We start from the raw sequence: 16,885 nt of genomic DNA on the forward strand, positions 1-16,885 counted from the left end.
TAATTTGCCCTTGTGAGGAAACGGAAGAAAATTGTTTGGTTACGATCTCCGCAGGTAGTTAGACTACTATATATGATTAATAATATTAAAAAATAATTTAATTAATTAGATTTTAAATTTATTTTTTAATGATGATAAGCTCAAATTCTTTTAAAATTATTAAAAATTTATATAATTAATAACTTTAAAACTCATAAAATTAACTAATCTAAATACTTATATTATTAAAAAAATTTAATTAATAATAATTTTTTAATGTTAATCCTGCACCGATAAAGTTGAAAGCTTGCATCGAATAATAGTGCTAATCAATGGCCTACTCTACTAAATGCTGGAAGAAAAATGTAAGTTGTGCTAGTCTCTTCAGACGAGAGTTTATGATTATTTTTTAAAATATTTTTTATATTAAAATAATTTTTTAAAAAGATTATTTTTTAAATTAGTCATTAAAATAATAAAAAAAACAAAAAAAAATTAAATATTTAAGAAATGCAGTTTGTAATGTATTTCCAAACTGTACAAAACAAACCACGATCCCAAACAGTGTAGACACAACTCGGTACTTGTATTTGGACCACTCAGGATCGGCGCCAAAGAGCATCGGCTATCAAGTTCATGAACTATACCTGTCTAGCTATCCCTATGTGTCTTGTCTGGTGTGTCTGGTCACATAAGTTCTATAGAACAACTGCAGAACATAAATGAGAAATATCCAAAGTACCCATGTTTCGCAACTGAGAATGGAGAGAAGGTAAAACAAGGAAAGAGGTTTTTGTTCTTAGGAGGCAAAACGGACAGGGAAGCAGGCCAAACATTATTCATAGAAAAAAAAAATGTGTTCATATATAGTACTTGTATTGAAGGATGGTCTTGGCCACAATGATCTTTATGCATTCGATTTAAGATTCTCTTGTCAAAGGGAAATTTTCTAGTGAACTATCTAGGATTATAAGAAAATGATTTAGGATTTTTAGCTTTATATAAGAAAAAAATAAATTTTTATTAATTTTTTACCCTACTGGATCCTAAAATCTTTAACCTGACTATAAATAAAATAATTTTTTTTAGTTTGATCCTAAAAACAACTAAAAATCAAAACTAAAGTAAAAGAAATAAAAATAAATTAAACACTTAAAAAATATAAGAACTTAAAAATTCTTTAAACAAAATAGATCAAACATAAAAAAACATTCAAAATGAATCCAATAACATGAACTTAAATTCAGAATAGATTTCATAAAATCAAAAGCATTAAAAGATTGCAAATCATTCAATGATCAAGAATTAAGTGTTCATTCACTTCAATTTATTAAATCATTATGATATGGAAAAAATAGGTTTTAATTTAAAATCAAAACTCTAAGACTAAAAATTATTATAAACCTGTTTTTGCTACAAATAAACACTAGATTATTAGTTGGTCATACACAAGAAAAGGTTATGTGCAAAGAAATGAACCAAACATTGTCCAAATCTAAAGACAAAGAAAATATCTTTTTTCTAAGAACACGAAAAACATGCCTAGAAAGCCAAGAAAATTTCTAGCAAAGGTAGGCTCTATTAGACCTAGAAAAATGATGTTTTTGGCTTCTAAAGCACCCTTCTTCTTTCTTTTTCTTTTTTTCCTATCCTAACAAGTCACAATATCATACACAAATATATTTGAATCTAAGAAACTAATAAAAAACATAAAACTTGAGTTTTTTTTTTCAAGATAGTTACATCGGTAAGATTGATTGAGTTTTCTACTTTCAAAGCTTTGTCAGAGTAATTCCAATGTTATCGTCGAGATCACCTGGATCTAGTAGAGGGGGTGCACACCTTTCATTTGATCCATTCTTACTCATTTTAAAGGTTTGTAGCTCCACATTCATTTGTTCAATATACCAAACTGATCAACCTTAAATTTGAAAATTGAGTGATAACTAATTAAAAAAAAGATGTTCAAACTTCCATGATTAGGATGTAAACGTCTAATTTTATGGAAATAGAATTGTAAAGAGGATATTCCTCTTTTATTTGCAAAAAAAACTTATTGCCATTTAGAGGTCTAAAACTTTAGAACAAGCTCTTAGAAGGTGCGAACCTAATCATCATAAACTGCCAGAAGCAAAAATGAATAAAAGCTAAATGGCGTATTATCTGGTTTAAAACTCTAGAAATTAGGGTTTCTAATTTGAGATTTGAAAATGTCTTAATTTAGTCCTTCTTCGTTCAATTATGGCATGTGCACCCTTAATCGTACCTCCACTTAATTTCATCCACGCTTCATCCTAGTCATCTATAGATCACCCAAATTAGGGTCCATAAGCAATGAAAATTAATTAACAAGAAAATTTTTTTTAATTGTATGCAATTTAACTCCCGTTATAGTTCCAAACTCAAATATCAACCCTTAAGTTGACCTTTCTTTTCATTTTGATCCTTGATTCTAAATTTATGTATTTTGACCTTCAATTGATAACAAACTTATAATTTTTTTAATTTGATCAATTTCAACCCTTATTTCTTAGTTTTAGATTTCTTCAATCAAGTTTCTATTTGTCTATCAAACTTCAATATTTATATAATTAAACTCCTGATTTATCCAACTTAACTCTTGAAAATTGCAATTCGACCTCAAACTTTCATTTTTTCCAATTAAAATCTAAACTGACTTTGAAAAAGCAATATTTCTTGAAATTAAGACCTCAATAAATTCAAATAAACCTTGAAAAATTATAATCGAGTCTTTAAACATTCAACTTTAAAGTTTCCTCCTCCAGTTGAATTTTATGTGTTTGTTATTGTGTTATAATGTGTTTTTTCAAAAGTACTTTTCATTTAAAAATGTATTAAGATGATTTTTTTCATATTTATTTTATTTTTTTATATTAACATATTAAAATCATAAAAAATATTATCAATTTAATATTTTTTTAATAGAAGCCACCACACCTTAAACAAAATATTAATTATAAATCTTTTTTTTAAGTAGTTGGTCTAATGATTCACCTTAAGTTTCAGAATTTTCAAAGGTTTTTTTTTTATCTATAATTATGGTAAACTAAAATTAAATAAGATAATAAAAAAAGAACTTGCACTAACATGGTACTATGTAATTTCATGTTTTTGGATAAGTTTTAAATATTTATTTTTTTCTTTAGTTTTGAAGATTTTAATTTCTTAATGGAAAAATTGCCACTTAATATAATATTCCATTTCATTTTTTTATAAGATGGAATGCTTATAAAAGAAAACTTATATCATAATGATAGCATTTGGTTATTGAGCAAAAAAGATGGAGACAAAGAATATAAAAATATATCTAGTTGAAGAGATATAAACATAAAAATAAATATGATTTAAGATAAATTTAAAATGAATATCTACACTTTTAAAATAAAAGGTATAGAAGGGACACATGTCCGTAGATATAATATTCATTATTTTTTTATCCATAAAGAAATTTTGCATTCCAAAATGTGTCAAACTAAGACATGTAATAATAAAAATAATTATTATCATATTTGATCGATTCAGGGTAAAGCTCTAGTCACAAATCAATAAAATTAACCTCAATTTTTTTTCTAAAAAATGATCAAAATAATGTAAAAGCTTTTTACTCAGGTTTTAATTGGGTTTTATCTCAAGTTTTTTACTCGGGTTTAGGTAAAATCCAAAGACAAAAGGTTAGGTTTTGGACTAGTTATGAACACCAATTTACATTATCTAAAATAAATAGATAACCTTAAAATTTTTAAAAAAATTATATGTTTGTCAAGTTCATTATGAGTTAAACTCGATCCATAAATATCCATTGTTATTCATAGAAAAAACATCAATTTTCAAGTAATTTTGCTTTCCAACATGATTTTTTTCTTTAATTGCCAAACTCACACAATTTAAAAAGAAAATCAATGAAATAACATGATTTGTATGTATTATAATTGAAAAACACAATATTTAAAGTTTTTAATATTTAGAAACTTGACATTGTAGAAAAATCTTAAATAAGTTAGCACAAATTATAATCAAGATAGAAAGAATAAAAGGAAAGGAAAAAAAAAAAAGACTCTAAGGCACATTGAAGCTGAAATTATAACTTTATTAGTACTCTTAAAAAGATATCAAAATAATAAATCTAACGACATTAAAAAAATCGGTAACTATGACTAGAATAAACTCCACTTGTTGTCAAAAATAAATGAGTTATTTATCTATTTTGGGTGAAAAATATAACCTATTCTAGCATTGTTGTTATTTTTTTTATAGCATTGAATTTATTTTGTTAAAATCTTTTTTATAGTATCAATGATATTGTAACTGAAGTTTTTTTTGTGTATTCAAAACCTTATATATATATATATATATATATATATATATATATATTATTTCATAATTTATTTATTTATTGTAATTTATGCCAATTCATATGAAATTCTTTGCATTTCCAAACATTGATAACTTTAAATCTCGTATTTTCTAGCTTTAACAAGTATATACTATATTATTTCATAATTTATTTTTAAATTGTGTTCTTTTACCTATTAAAAAAAAGTGTTAAATTAAAAAAAATTAAAATTTTCATTGAGATGGATATCACCAGTATTGACGGTCCATGATTTTACAAACACATCCAATTAACTGTACCAGAATCTTCCCTTCGCTCCCCACTGCCCACCCTCTCACCTCTCTCTATACATTTCTCTCCGCTCATCAACGAGAACCTGATCCCCAAATTAAAAAAAACTAGGTTTAGGGTTTCATCGATCCCACTCGATCAAATGGCATTAAGGAAGCTCTACAGCGAAATTAAGGGCTTGAAAGTTAAGGAATTGCCCGACCACGTGAAGCCGATGCTATCAATTGGTTATGTGAAGAAAGCAGTGCAAAGAGGAATGGATAATTACCATGCGAAGTATATAGAAACAAGCTCAATCGATCCACTTCTTCATGTTTGCTATGGTGGCATGATTTTGTCTTACCTTATTGCTCTTCCTGAGGAACGCCGTCATCTTGAGCACCAGCAACATGCTAAGGAGCATGGTGGGCACTAGGGAGTGACGGTTTTTATCGTTCTTTTTATTAAAGGTAGCGCTTTTGGTATTTATTGATGATTTTGTTTGTGGGTTTTGTGTATTTTGATGGGATTTGATTGATCGATCGGTTTTTTTGGACAGTTTCCTTCTAGTCTTGTTTTTTATTGTTGGGCTTTGTTGATGGGTTTGAAAGCTCAAAAGGGTTGAGTAGATTTTTTGGATAGTTTTGTTGGTAGATTTTGTTTGTTTTTTGATTACTTTCATGTGTTAAGGCACGTTTAGGTAGTTGATTTTGAAATGTCTCTGAAATGTAGGTGGTCGGGTTTTTTTGTGGTGTGATTAGTGATTTTATTGGTGGTTTTTGTTTGGTTTTGATTGTATGTAATTATACATCAGTGTTTTTTGGGTTTGATTGTGGTTTGTCTAGGGGATTTCTTTGTTGGGTTTAATGTGAGAGAACGTTGAAGCATATGTCTGGAGTTTGTGTTTTGGGATTTTCATTTGGTGGGAGAACTGTAATGTGTGATTGGATTGTGTTGCTGGTTTTTTCCCCCATTTTCCCCCTGATTAATGAATCTGGGTTTCATGGATTTTACTAGATCTTTATTTTTCATTTTGTTCATTTTGTTAATTTCTATTGGTTGGCACATGAGCATGTTGAGTGGTTATCCTTAGTGATTACAGTTACATTCATGTTTTCGCTTTTATTTCCCAGGTGGATTTATGGGGTTATTGGTTGTGGGTTAATGTGATTTAGTGTCTTGGATTTACTTTTATTCATTTCAGGTGTAGTATGGTAAAAAGAAAAAAAGAAGTGATTTGACTGGGAGGAGTTTTTTGAGTGGATGCAGAATACCAATTAGCAAATGTTTGTTTGTTTGGATGATTGAAGCGATGTGTTCAAGAAGGATGGGGTTGGGGAAGTGGGGAGGTGGGGTGGGGGTTTGGTGGAAAGGAGTGTGGTGGGAAATACTTGACTATGCGATATTTGGTTACAAGTTATGTGGTTTACTGTATTGTTTATTGGTTTTATCTACATTTTCTTTTCTATAACTTGACAGTTTTGAAGTTCATAATGCCTGGATTATTGATAATTAAATTTTTTTATGAATGTGTTGTAGATTCCTCTTCACTGTTTTGATCTTGCTCTGTTAGATACTTGCAGATCCTATTGTTAGAGTATTGGCTATGTAGTTTCCTAAGAGAACCTTTGTGTTTTCCTTAATTTTCTTCTAAACCCACTTTATGCTCTGCTTATATTACTTGTTATAATCAGAAGGCTGGAAGAACTGGAAAGGGATTGAGTATGAGGGGAATTAAAATTCTGTTTGTGTTATGTCTAAGTCTGCCTGGATCATCTTATGCTATCTGTCCTCTTCACGGCTTAATGTAATGGAAGTGTGCCTTCATGAACCAATAGTTTAAAGGACATTGTTAGTGCACAATCTATTTTCCCTTTGAGCCAATGTACATTTGGACATCTCATTGGCCTTCCTTTCTCTTTACCACCCTGCCTATAATAAAGTGCCCAACTTTGCAAATTGGTGTTTCTGAATTGATCCATATGTTTGTATCCTTGAATGTATACATTTGTCATGTGCATACACACCATTGTACATTTGACAACCATAAGCATTAACTAATATTATGTTCTCTGCTGTGCTACATGCTTAAGTTACATGGTCATCTGATGCATGTATGGCATTCAATATTCTTTTTTTTCCGGAGTTTAAGAAAATAAAGAATTTTTTTGTCTATTCATATAGATACCAAGTAGTTTTTTTGAATGCATAGGAAAAAGGGATTCACATTTGTATTTACAGGTTTTGTTTTTGATGCTCTTTGCTAATAAGAATTGTGTATGAAGTTGTAGGGGTTCCCACAGGCATCGTCCCTTTGCCTAAACTCAAGCCTGCCTTGTGGTAGCAGTTTCTTTCTTGGAATGGAATCTTGAGTGCCTTGGCATCCTTTCTCTCCTTTAAATTGATGGAAAATTTCTGAATGGGGTTAATGAAACTTAAACTGTGGGGATTGGAGTTTTTCCTTCTTTGTTTTTCCTTGGAATAGGATTATTTTGGTGCCTGTTCTTTCCTTGTTTATGTTTGATGGAAACACAACGCTCTGTAGTTTTGCTGATGGGTGACATAAGTTCAAAGAGGTGTGTGCTAAAAACATACCGCAAACAACTTCACACTCAATTTGCATTATCTGAGTTGCTCTCTCTCTCTCTCTCATGTCTACTAAATAAATCTTTACTCAGATCTATTACATTTCTTTTTGACAGCCAAATTACTATGTGCTTTGTAATGAGTGTTGCCATACCTCTCTATTAGAAGAAAACTCATGTTTATTAAGTTCTTCATGCATGTGTGTATCTATTGTGAGTTTTCAAATAATTTTGGAACCGAGTCTTGGTGTGCTCTGTGTGCTTATCTGTGCTATATCTATTGAGATCAGCAATGTTGTGTTGCTTACAACCTGAACCTCAACTCTTAACTAGATATAACTCAATATGGATTATTGCTGCACATGTGCGTGCGGGTCCATGTCTCTGTTTGTGAAGGTAATCATATTTTATGGTTTTGACAGGACTGTTTCTCTTTGCAGGACTCGGTGAACCTTCTGGAATTTGCTTTGGTGACCATTTATTTGCTTGGTGTTTTTTCGGTATTTCTGGATATTGTAGACTGGAAGATACGGTCTTTGCCAATGGTTTGCAGTCTGAAATGATGAAATAAAATACTTTTGACTGGTTGAACTCATTACTTTTGTGATCCACTGTTAAAATGAATGGTTACAAGAGAAACAACTGTGTTTTTGTTATTGATTACTACGTTCTTATCAAAGATCAATGATGCGTTCATTTTAATTTCCATTTTAGAATGTTGATTTTTCTATGTGAAATCTGGCAGGGTGCTATGCCTTAATGTGTGGATTTCCCCTTTTTGCCTAGAGCCAATTCTGGCCCAAGCAATTTTATGGTGTTGAGACAGCACGCCCTTATAGCTCAGCCATTGAACTGGCCCTTTCTTGTATGAGCCTCTATTTCTTTTTCTGGAACAAGAAAAATAGATTCTTGGCGATCCTGATCTCTTTCTTCTATGATCTCTTCTTAGCTAAAATCCGCCAGTGTTTCAAGAAGATTGCCTGATCAAAATTTGTAGAGCTGTGGCTGCATCATGCAAGGCTAGCTAATAACCCGGCCTTAAACTGTGCCAATAACTGAAAAACAAGACCCAAATCCGTAGCCTGGTCAAATGGGATCATTGATGCATGGGCTAGGGGGCTTGAAATGATCACACATTTTCTTGGATCCACCTGGCTAGCTAATCCTTGCAACTATACTTCTATAACTTCACCAATTAAACTAAATCATGTAAAATAAGCCTTTACAAGACTAGAAAAGAAGTTTCACACCATAAAAACAAGGATAATCCATCCCATCACGGAATTATCTGTTACAAACACTAATTAGTAGTTCGCATATAATCACAAAAAGGGTTTGAAAGTTTCATTTCCCTGTTTTTACACAAAGCAAAATAGTCCAATGCTGCACACATTACTGCAACACACCCAAATTAAAGTAAAACGAGCAGCAGCATAATAAACATAATTCGAAGGGTTATATTGGCTTTGGATGATACTGAACTTGTTCCTTGCATTATCATCACAAATTCAAAACTAAAAAAAATATTTATGACCAGCTTAGTTGATGAATTCACTCATAATTTGCTAATAAAAATAATAATTCAAGGCAGGTTTCCTTTCAAATCATTTAAAAAATTAATTCAATCAAATTCCAGAATGCTTGGGGGTCATATATGTGATTTTGTTGAAATAATTGGTAGCGTAATTTTTTTAATTTTAATTTCAAATAGAATTATTTTAATTTTTTATTCTAAAATATCATTTAAAAAACCCACTGCTCAAACCTTTGAATCGGGCTAATAAGAGTGTGTTTGTATTGTGTTTTGGAAGTGTTTTTTTTAAAAAATTAATTTTTTAATTTTAAATTATTTTAATTTATTAATATTAAAAATAATTTTTTTAAATAAAAAAATATTATTTTAAAATATTTTAAAATAAAAAATACTTTAAAAATAACTACAGAAAATGTAAATATTCATGTTCTAAAATTGGTTCAATAATATTCTAATATTTTTTAAAAATAATTAGTATTGATTTGAGTACCTTTTGGCAAGTAATTTCAATTAGTCACTTTCCTTTACGAGACAGAAAGAAACAGGGACTTGGAAGGCGAAAACCGTTGGGTGGCGCTTTTCGAGAAACAGCCACCCCTTTGCCAAATCATTCATTCAATCATCAGATTAAATATCTTCCACTTCACTTCTATTTAGACACCAAATCCCAGATTTCAAATTTCCAATTTCAAAACTTTGGAGCCTTTTTTAGGCCACAAATCACTCAAGAAAACCTCGCTCTGTGTCCTTTAAATACGTGCTCTTTGTATTTTATATTATAGTGCAGGAGGTGGAGATGTCTCATTCTTGAGTTTCTGAGGTACCCTTTACTTCATTATTGATTTTGAGCTTGCTTTCTTGGGTTGTCATTCTTTTTATGTTTAGTTTCAATGTGAATATATTTTGAGGTCTTGGTTTTGATTTGTCATCTGGGTTCTTCTTAAATTGTTGTTTTGGTGATTATAGATTGCTTTCAATGCTAACGATGCTTGCCTTGGGGTGATTTCCTTGTGATATTTTTGTTGGTGATCATGGATGATTGTGGTTTATGAATCTAAGAATTTGTTTCTTGCAGCGTAAACGTGCTGGAATTAGAGTTGAGAATGTAATCCAGTGATCACCTTGAAGGATATTATTGTTAATGAATGACCGTGGGTTTGATAGTCTTGGGTGTGAAATGTATGGAATATTTTTTGGCTTTAATTGTCATAGTTGTTTAGGGTTCCATGTTGATTTCGTTTTCTGTGGATGTTTGAATCTTAAAAATGATTAAAGAAAATCGAATGTTCTTTAATTTTACTCTTAACATTGGACGTTACATTTTCTTTGTCTATGAAGAAATATTGCCAAATTTAGATTGATAATGATGCACAAAAAGTCAACGCATGGGTAGTTATATTAGATGAAACATGTTGAAAAAGCTGACTTTTATGGAATTCAATGGTGGTAAAATTTCATGTTAGGTCATGCTTGAAACTGGAATTGAAAAGTTGTGGAAACTGTAGACTTATCTCTGCAGTAGATCTTGAGCTTCTTCTTTATTTATGAGCAATAACTATACAGCTAAACGATTGCTTATACATCTGTAATGATATTTTCAGTTCTCACACATGAGAGATCAATATGGGTGATTCTGGAAAGAAATCAAAGCAGCAAGACTTGCACGAATCTTCACCATCTGACACAGTGAATGGGTCGTTGCTGATTAAATCATTGAAGATAAAGAAGGGTGGCAAATTATCTCATAGAAAAAGCAAAAAAGCGAAAGCTAAACCTCGTCTGAAAACTATCATTAATTCCTCTGTATCAAAGAAAAAGGTTACTCCTAAGAAGGGCATCAGGAATGGCTCTACCAGTAGAAGATTGATTCACAGGAAAATTCTGCATAAAGCACTTGATAAGAAGGCCTCAAGAAATGGGGCTTCCTCAGAGCTCCAAGGCAAACAGTTGTCAGCTATTGATTCTGAGGGGAATGGAAAAAATGCTGATGAAGGTGCAATTAAAAATGTCAAGAAGAGGAAGCCTAAGAAAAGGCAAAGGGACAAGGTAAAGCTAGATGAACCATCACGCTTGCAGAGGAGAGCAAGGTACTTGATGATTAAAATGAAGCTGGAGCAGAATCTTATAGATGCTTACTCTGGAGAAGGTTGGAAAGGTAAAAGGTAAAGAGATTTTCTTGCACCTCATTCCTTTGAAAAATAAAGAACATCTGCTAGTTAGTTTCAGCTTTTGATTCCTTTGAAAAATAAAGAACATCTGCTAGTTAATTTCAGCTTTTGATTACAAACCTATAGTTTAAGGAATCCTTTTAAAGTCTAACCACTTCTTAATGAGTGAGAAAATTTTATGTGAAAGATATAAAGGTGAAATATAATTGTTTTGAAATTGTTGATCGAAGATGGTTCATTTTCTTGAAGCATGCCTTGTACAAACAACTTTATTACAGGAAGAAGTTGGATGCTTGAATGAATATGCCCCCTTTCTTCTAATCCTGTTACATGAATCTTGACAAGTATCTATGTCTGAAAATTTTACCATATTTGGAGCTATTTCATATTTCTAGGAAGTTCTGATCAAATTTTTATATGAGATTCAATATTTCCCTTCTGAAGTTGAGAATTAGGATAGGCTCAAAGACATTTTCATTGTAAAGTTCAGCCAAAAGAATCTGGTGGATGTGTTAACTGTGTTTAATTTTTCATCTGCATATGATTTGAGATGAATTTTCTTTTCAATCATTTATTCTTCAAAATTTGGAATATTTTACTGAATCTGTTCTCAGACCAAAGGAATTTTCCCAGTTTACAAAATGCATAAATACAAAATGAAACAAAAAGAACTCAACTGACTGGAAGTTTGAAATTGAAAGAACCTTCAAACAATGAAAGAACGTTCTTATCATTTACTGAATTTCTGTCACAGTCGAGAGAAGATTCGGCCAGAAAAGGAACTACTGAGAGCCAGGAAACAGATTTTGAAATGTAAACTTGGATTACGTGAAATAATTCGGCTGGTGGATTCTCTAAGTACAGTAGGATGTATTGAAGACGCTGTTATGGCTCCAGATGGATCTGTTTCCCATGAACATGTAAGCATGCAGAACCAGCAACAGCTTTGTGAGAATGTTCAGGATTGTAAAACATTAAAGAAGAATCAACCTTTTTGATGAATTCTTGCTAATAGAGACTGGTACCTAGTATTTCCTGAATTTGTGCATGCATTTCTCAATAAGCATACTCACTTCTTGCTTCTCACCATCCAGAAGCTGAAAAAGAACATGCTCATTCAGTAATTCGGCCATGAAATTGATTGAGGCAAAAGGAGACAAATATTGTCTAAGAAAAGTTGAAACATGCATTTTTTTTCCCAACATCAACTGTGGAGTCCTTCTGTTTAAGTCAAATTTGGGCTTAGATACTGCATGAACTTAGGCTCCAAGTACAATTGCTTATATTTATATTTTCTTTTCCGTATTTTGATATAGATATTCTGTGCGAAGTGCAAATTGAATGAAGTTTCCCAAGATAATGATATTGTACTCTGTGATGGGACATGCAACTGTGCCTTCCACCAAAAATGCCTTGATCCTCCTTTGGATACTGAAAATAGTCAGTTCTACTCACTTCTCTTGTAAAACTTTTCTACTGAGTCACGAAACAAATTGTTTGTTTCTAAGATTTTCTATACATTTGGTAATATGCACTTCTGCAGTACCTCCAGGAGATCAGGGATGGTTTTGCAAGTTCTGTGACTGTAGGATGGAAATTATAGAAGCCATGAATGCTCATTTGGGGACCCACTTCTCAGAGGACAGCGGTTGGCAGGTTATTGTTGAAATATTCTAAAGCCTTTTTCCTTGCAAAAAAATAAAATAAAAAATGAAACAGAAATAAAAGAATCTTGGTTTTGCTGCCCTGCTAACCAAACTGATGTTCACTCTTTCTTGAAGTAGGATATTTTCAAAGAAGAAGCAGCAGTTCCTGATGGTGGAAATATGCTATTAAATCCAGAAGAAGAATGGCCTTCTGATGATTCCGAAGATGATGATTATGATCCAGAGAGGAGAGAGAACATCATGAGTGGAGCAGGTACTGATGATGATGCATCTGATGACACCAGCAATTCAACCCGCTTGAGTTGGTCTTCAGATGGTGAGGTTTTTTCAGGATCGAGGAGGTGGGAGGTGGATGGCTTGGACTTCAGAAACAATTCTATTTATAGCAGTTTAGATTCTGATGAAACCAGTGATGGGGAAATTATTTGTGGCCGTAGGCAGAGAAGAGCAGTTGATTATAAGAAGTTATACAATGTAAGTACTATAAATTTTTCTACCATAAAATAAAGATAGCATCACTAATTTTGCATAAAACCGGAAGTCATGGCTGGTGTGACAGTCTTGAATCAACTTCATAGTTTGGTTTCTAATTCATGGGAAGAGGTGCGCATCTTTAGTGATTTTAAGTGGCCATACACTGGGATAAAAGTTGTGTTTTAAATTTTAAACTATATATTCGTGAACAAGTTTATACCATAAACAATAAGAAATATTGAAGTACTAATGTATTTTAAAACTTAGGGGTCAAATTTAGGAGAAGGAAAAAAATCTTCGGTGATTTTGAGTGGCCATACAGTGGCAAAAAGTTGTGTTTTAAATTTTAAACTATATCTTCATTGAACAAGTTTATACCATATTCAATATGAAATGTTGAAGTACTAATGTATTTTCAAACTTAGGGGTCAAATTTGGGAGAACGAAAAAAAAACAAGGACCAAGAAAAAGAATCATGAATGAATTGTTTCACTAGACTTTGCTTTTGTTCCTCCACCATGCAGGATTAGTTTTTTTGGTTGTGTTCTTGTTGAAGGTTAATAGGTTTCTATGGTATTTTTCTTTGAAGTAGCTTGCAAATATGTCAATTAACCATCTTAATTCAAAAGTTTAAACTGTTAGGTGAGATTTCAAAAATAGTTTTATATTTATTTCTAACACTTCCTTTCAAGTGAAAGTTTTTTAAGTTTAAAACTCAGGTATGCCCTTTCAAGGGTGCTCCAATTTAATTTTAATTATAAGAAAGACCCGGGTACTACGACAAAGAAGCATCTCATTCCAAAAACTTCAGCGGCTAGAGAAGGCCCGAGTAATGGTTTTATGTTACTCTATAACATGCAAACCGTACCTGACATCATCATTGGAAGGGGAATGAGTGGGCATTTCATAAATGCTTGTGTTAGACCAATGATTTTCCCAAATAAGCTAGTGATGGAAAGATCCAACACCAAAGACTCAACACCTTTTCTGTTTAGCTCTCAAATTTCTTCCATTGAAACAAATGTTGTAGAGTTTTACATTTTGTTTTTGAAGCTTTCTATTTCATGAGAGACTCCTTTATCTAATGCAATGTTATATTCGTTCCTATCAGGAGATGTTTGGAAAGGACGCTCCTGCACATGAGCAACCCAGTGAAGATGAAGATTGGGGTCCTAGCAAAAGGAAGCGACGAGAGAAGGAGTCAGATGCAGCCAGCACCCTAATGACTCTTTATGAAAGTAAAAGAAGATGTAAAAATGATGCCACCATTGAAGGCATGATGAAGCTTCCACGAGACCCTCAAATTCGAAGGCCAATTTTCAGGCTCCCCCCTGATGCTGTTGAGGTAGTAATTTTCTCCAAGTGTGTTGTCAGATAATCTCTTATGTTCTCTCTTTTTATTTTTATTTATTAACTTAATTTGGTAAATTGCTTAAGCTATCTTTCCCTTTTCATGTGATTTCCTAGAAACTTCGCCAAGTATTTGCAGAGAATGAACTTCCATCGAGAACTGTCAAGGAGAATCTATCAAAAGAATTGGGCCTTGAACCTGGGAAGGTAACAACTTAAGCTACTCAATCAATGCATGCATTAGAATGATTTTTTGAAATAGAACTTACAGAATTACAATAGGATACACACACACACAAAAAAAAGAGTAGAAAATGAGCCTTTTCTTTCTTTGTTTTGCTTTTTGTGGCAGTACATTATATTGTCCTCTAGGATTACTCTTTAACATCACGTTAGCTCTTCTTTACTTCCATGATCCGGTTATTTACATTCGAGTTGCAATTTCAGGTTAGCAAATGGTTCAAGAATTCCCGTTATTTAGCTCTGAAGTCTAGAAAGGTAAGCTGGTATTTCATTTACATTAAATGCAACAGTTACAATTCTGTTTCGGCTCATTATTCAAAGTCACATCTTCAGTTGTAGATTTTCTCGACTCCTTTCCATGCGGATCTTATAAATTGTTACTAAACAGTGATTACGGCCAATATTTTGAACTTAACGTTTCTCAAATATGTACAATGTCTTTAGAACTGACATTAGAATAATCATTTCTCCTGCATGCTCATTAGGCGCCAAGTTAAAAAGTATAAATTCCATGTCATTGCTGTTATCTGATTCACGTGATTATTCAAGAGTTAAAACTTTCAAATCTTATCTCTTAAGGTCGTTGTTTCAGTTTTGTGTCTAACAATTCACTTGCACAACAGGTAGAGAAGGGAGAACAAGTTCATTATTCTAGTTCCAAAGTCTCTGCTGAACCCACTTTAAATGTCATGAAGGACAAAACTGCTGATCTTTCACTGTTAAAGGATAGCCAGGCAGAAACTGGGGTGTGTACCCCAAAGAATTTGAAAAGGATCTTGCAGAGGAAGAAGCCGAGGTCAATAAGTAAAAGTTTAAAGATAAATGAACAGAAAAGAGGTTCCCTCGAATCACCTCCTAAAAGCAATGAGGTATTTTTGATTGTTAGGATTTGATCGGTTTTTTTCTTTTTCTTTTTAATTCTGGCTCAAAATCGTGTGCTACCTCTATCCATCCATCTTGCTTCTCCTCTTTGCATCTCTGATTGCACTTTGATTAAAAACAATGAAGTGTTTGAGTAATCAGATCAGGAGCTGAAAATTGTGTGTTATCTTAGTCAGCTTTCTTAATGGTTTGTGTGTGCGTGAGTTGGGTGTTGGGGGGCAATCTATTATTATGGGAAAAGGTGTCCTTAGAATCAAGATCTTTTAGAGTTTTTCTGTAGGATTGATGCCATTCCCTATATTTAGACATGGAAATATTATTTCATTGTGTCCTCACGCGTGTAAGCTTTTATCACTGTCAGATGAATGTTGAGCACAATGATGATCTGAGCTTGAAGAAGCTGTTAAAAGCGAAACCAAAGGGAGTAAAGAAAAAGGTTAATCCTATTTCAGCAGCTGCTGAATCTGATATGGAGAAACTCTGTAGAGCAAAGACTAGAGTAGAGAATCTGAAGCAGAAACTGGTGAATCTACAAGCTGGCAAAGCTAGGAAGTCATCCAAAATCCGTCCGCTAGACGAGTCTGTTGTCTACGTTCCTATTGCTGAGCTAAGAGAAAAGAAATGACACTGAGAAACCTATATTATTATTTGCGATGCATTTCGTTCACACTTTTGCAGGCAGAGCTGGCATTGTACGTCTCATGTTTCTAATCAGTGTAATGCCAATCATCGGACTCTCCTTACACAAGTACCTTGTTTTCTTAGAAAGAAAACAAATACAAAATTTCTCCTCCTTGCTCCATTGCAACTATGATTCCTCTGGGTGCAATTTGGATGTGTTCCTTGGAGTTCAAGCTATAGGCTCAAAAGCTATCTCACAGATTGACCTATCCATGCCCAAAAGCTATTCCCCTGAATACATTGACCTATCCTGTGACATTGCCATCATCCCTACTGACGAGCAACTTGAGAATATATGCTCATGAAGATAGTCCAACATCAGTAATTTCTCTCTATTTACCTCTGAATCCACTTCATCCCACGAGCAATCCCATCATGTTTTTTCCTCCTGCTTTTAAAATACTTGAATAAGAAAAGTTGAATTGAAAAAAAGTGGGGTTACACGTGTGATTGAAGTTGCTATCAAAGTTCAAGGATGCTATTCCAAAAACTACCTTAATTACTAGAGTAAAAATAAATGCAAGATGTACATCATGTTTCCCATTCTCCTCAGCTATCAAAATGTTAAACAGCAATGCCACTCTACCAGTCTTCTTAACCACATGCATTAGGAATTGGAATTATTCTCTGCTGTTCATATGCTATCTCACAGAAACTTCAGATTTTCATTCCTTAATCAGTATGCACTGGTAAAGACA

At 32.6% G+C, this 16,885-nt stretch overlaps 1 protein-coding gene and 1 long non-coding RNA gene across 2 annotated transcripts; both read left to right on the forward strand.

Moving 5' to 3' along the window:
• The first annotated feature begins 4,596 nt into the window (after positions 1 to 4,596).
• On the forward strand, positions 4,597 to 7,873 carry LOC105120930 (uncharacterized). Its single transcript, XR_841444.1, has 2 exons — positions 4,597 to 5,073; positions 7,629 to 7,873. It is a non-coding gene; the product is annotated as an uncharacterized LOC105120930 (long non-coding RNA).
• A 1,371-nt stretch (positions 7,874 to 9,244) lies between these two features.
• LOC105120931 (pathogenesis-related homeodomain protein-like) lies at positions 9,245 to 16,308 on the forward strand. The gene is made up of 11 exons (XM_011019359.1): positions 9,245 to 9,542; positions 10,324 to 10,884; positions 11,645 to 11,810; positions 12,207 to 12,330; positions 12,434 to 12,546; positions 12,675 to 13,031; positions 14,143 to 14,376; positions 14,499 to 14,588; positions 14,829 to 14,879; positions 15,248 to 15,493; positions 15,868 to 16,308. Exons 2-11 carry the CDS (start codon positions 10,346 to 10,348, stop codon positions 16,129 to 16,131), a joined length of 2,184 nt encoding a protein of 727 aa, XP_011017661.1. The 5' UTR covers positions 9,245 to 9,542; positions 10,324 to 10,345; the 3' UTR covers positions 16,132 to 16,308.
• Positions 16,309 to 16,885: the final 577 nt, after the last annotated feature.

This window comes from Populus euphratica, unplaced genomic scaffold (genome assembly GCF_000495115.2).
Source record: "Populus euphratica unplaced genomic scaffold, PopEup_1.0 scaffold31.1, whole genome shotgun sequence".
Taxonomy (NCBI): domain Eukaryota; kingdom Viridiplantae; phylum Streptophyta; class Magnoliopsida; order Malpighiales; family Salicaceae; genus Populus; species Populus euphratica.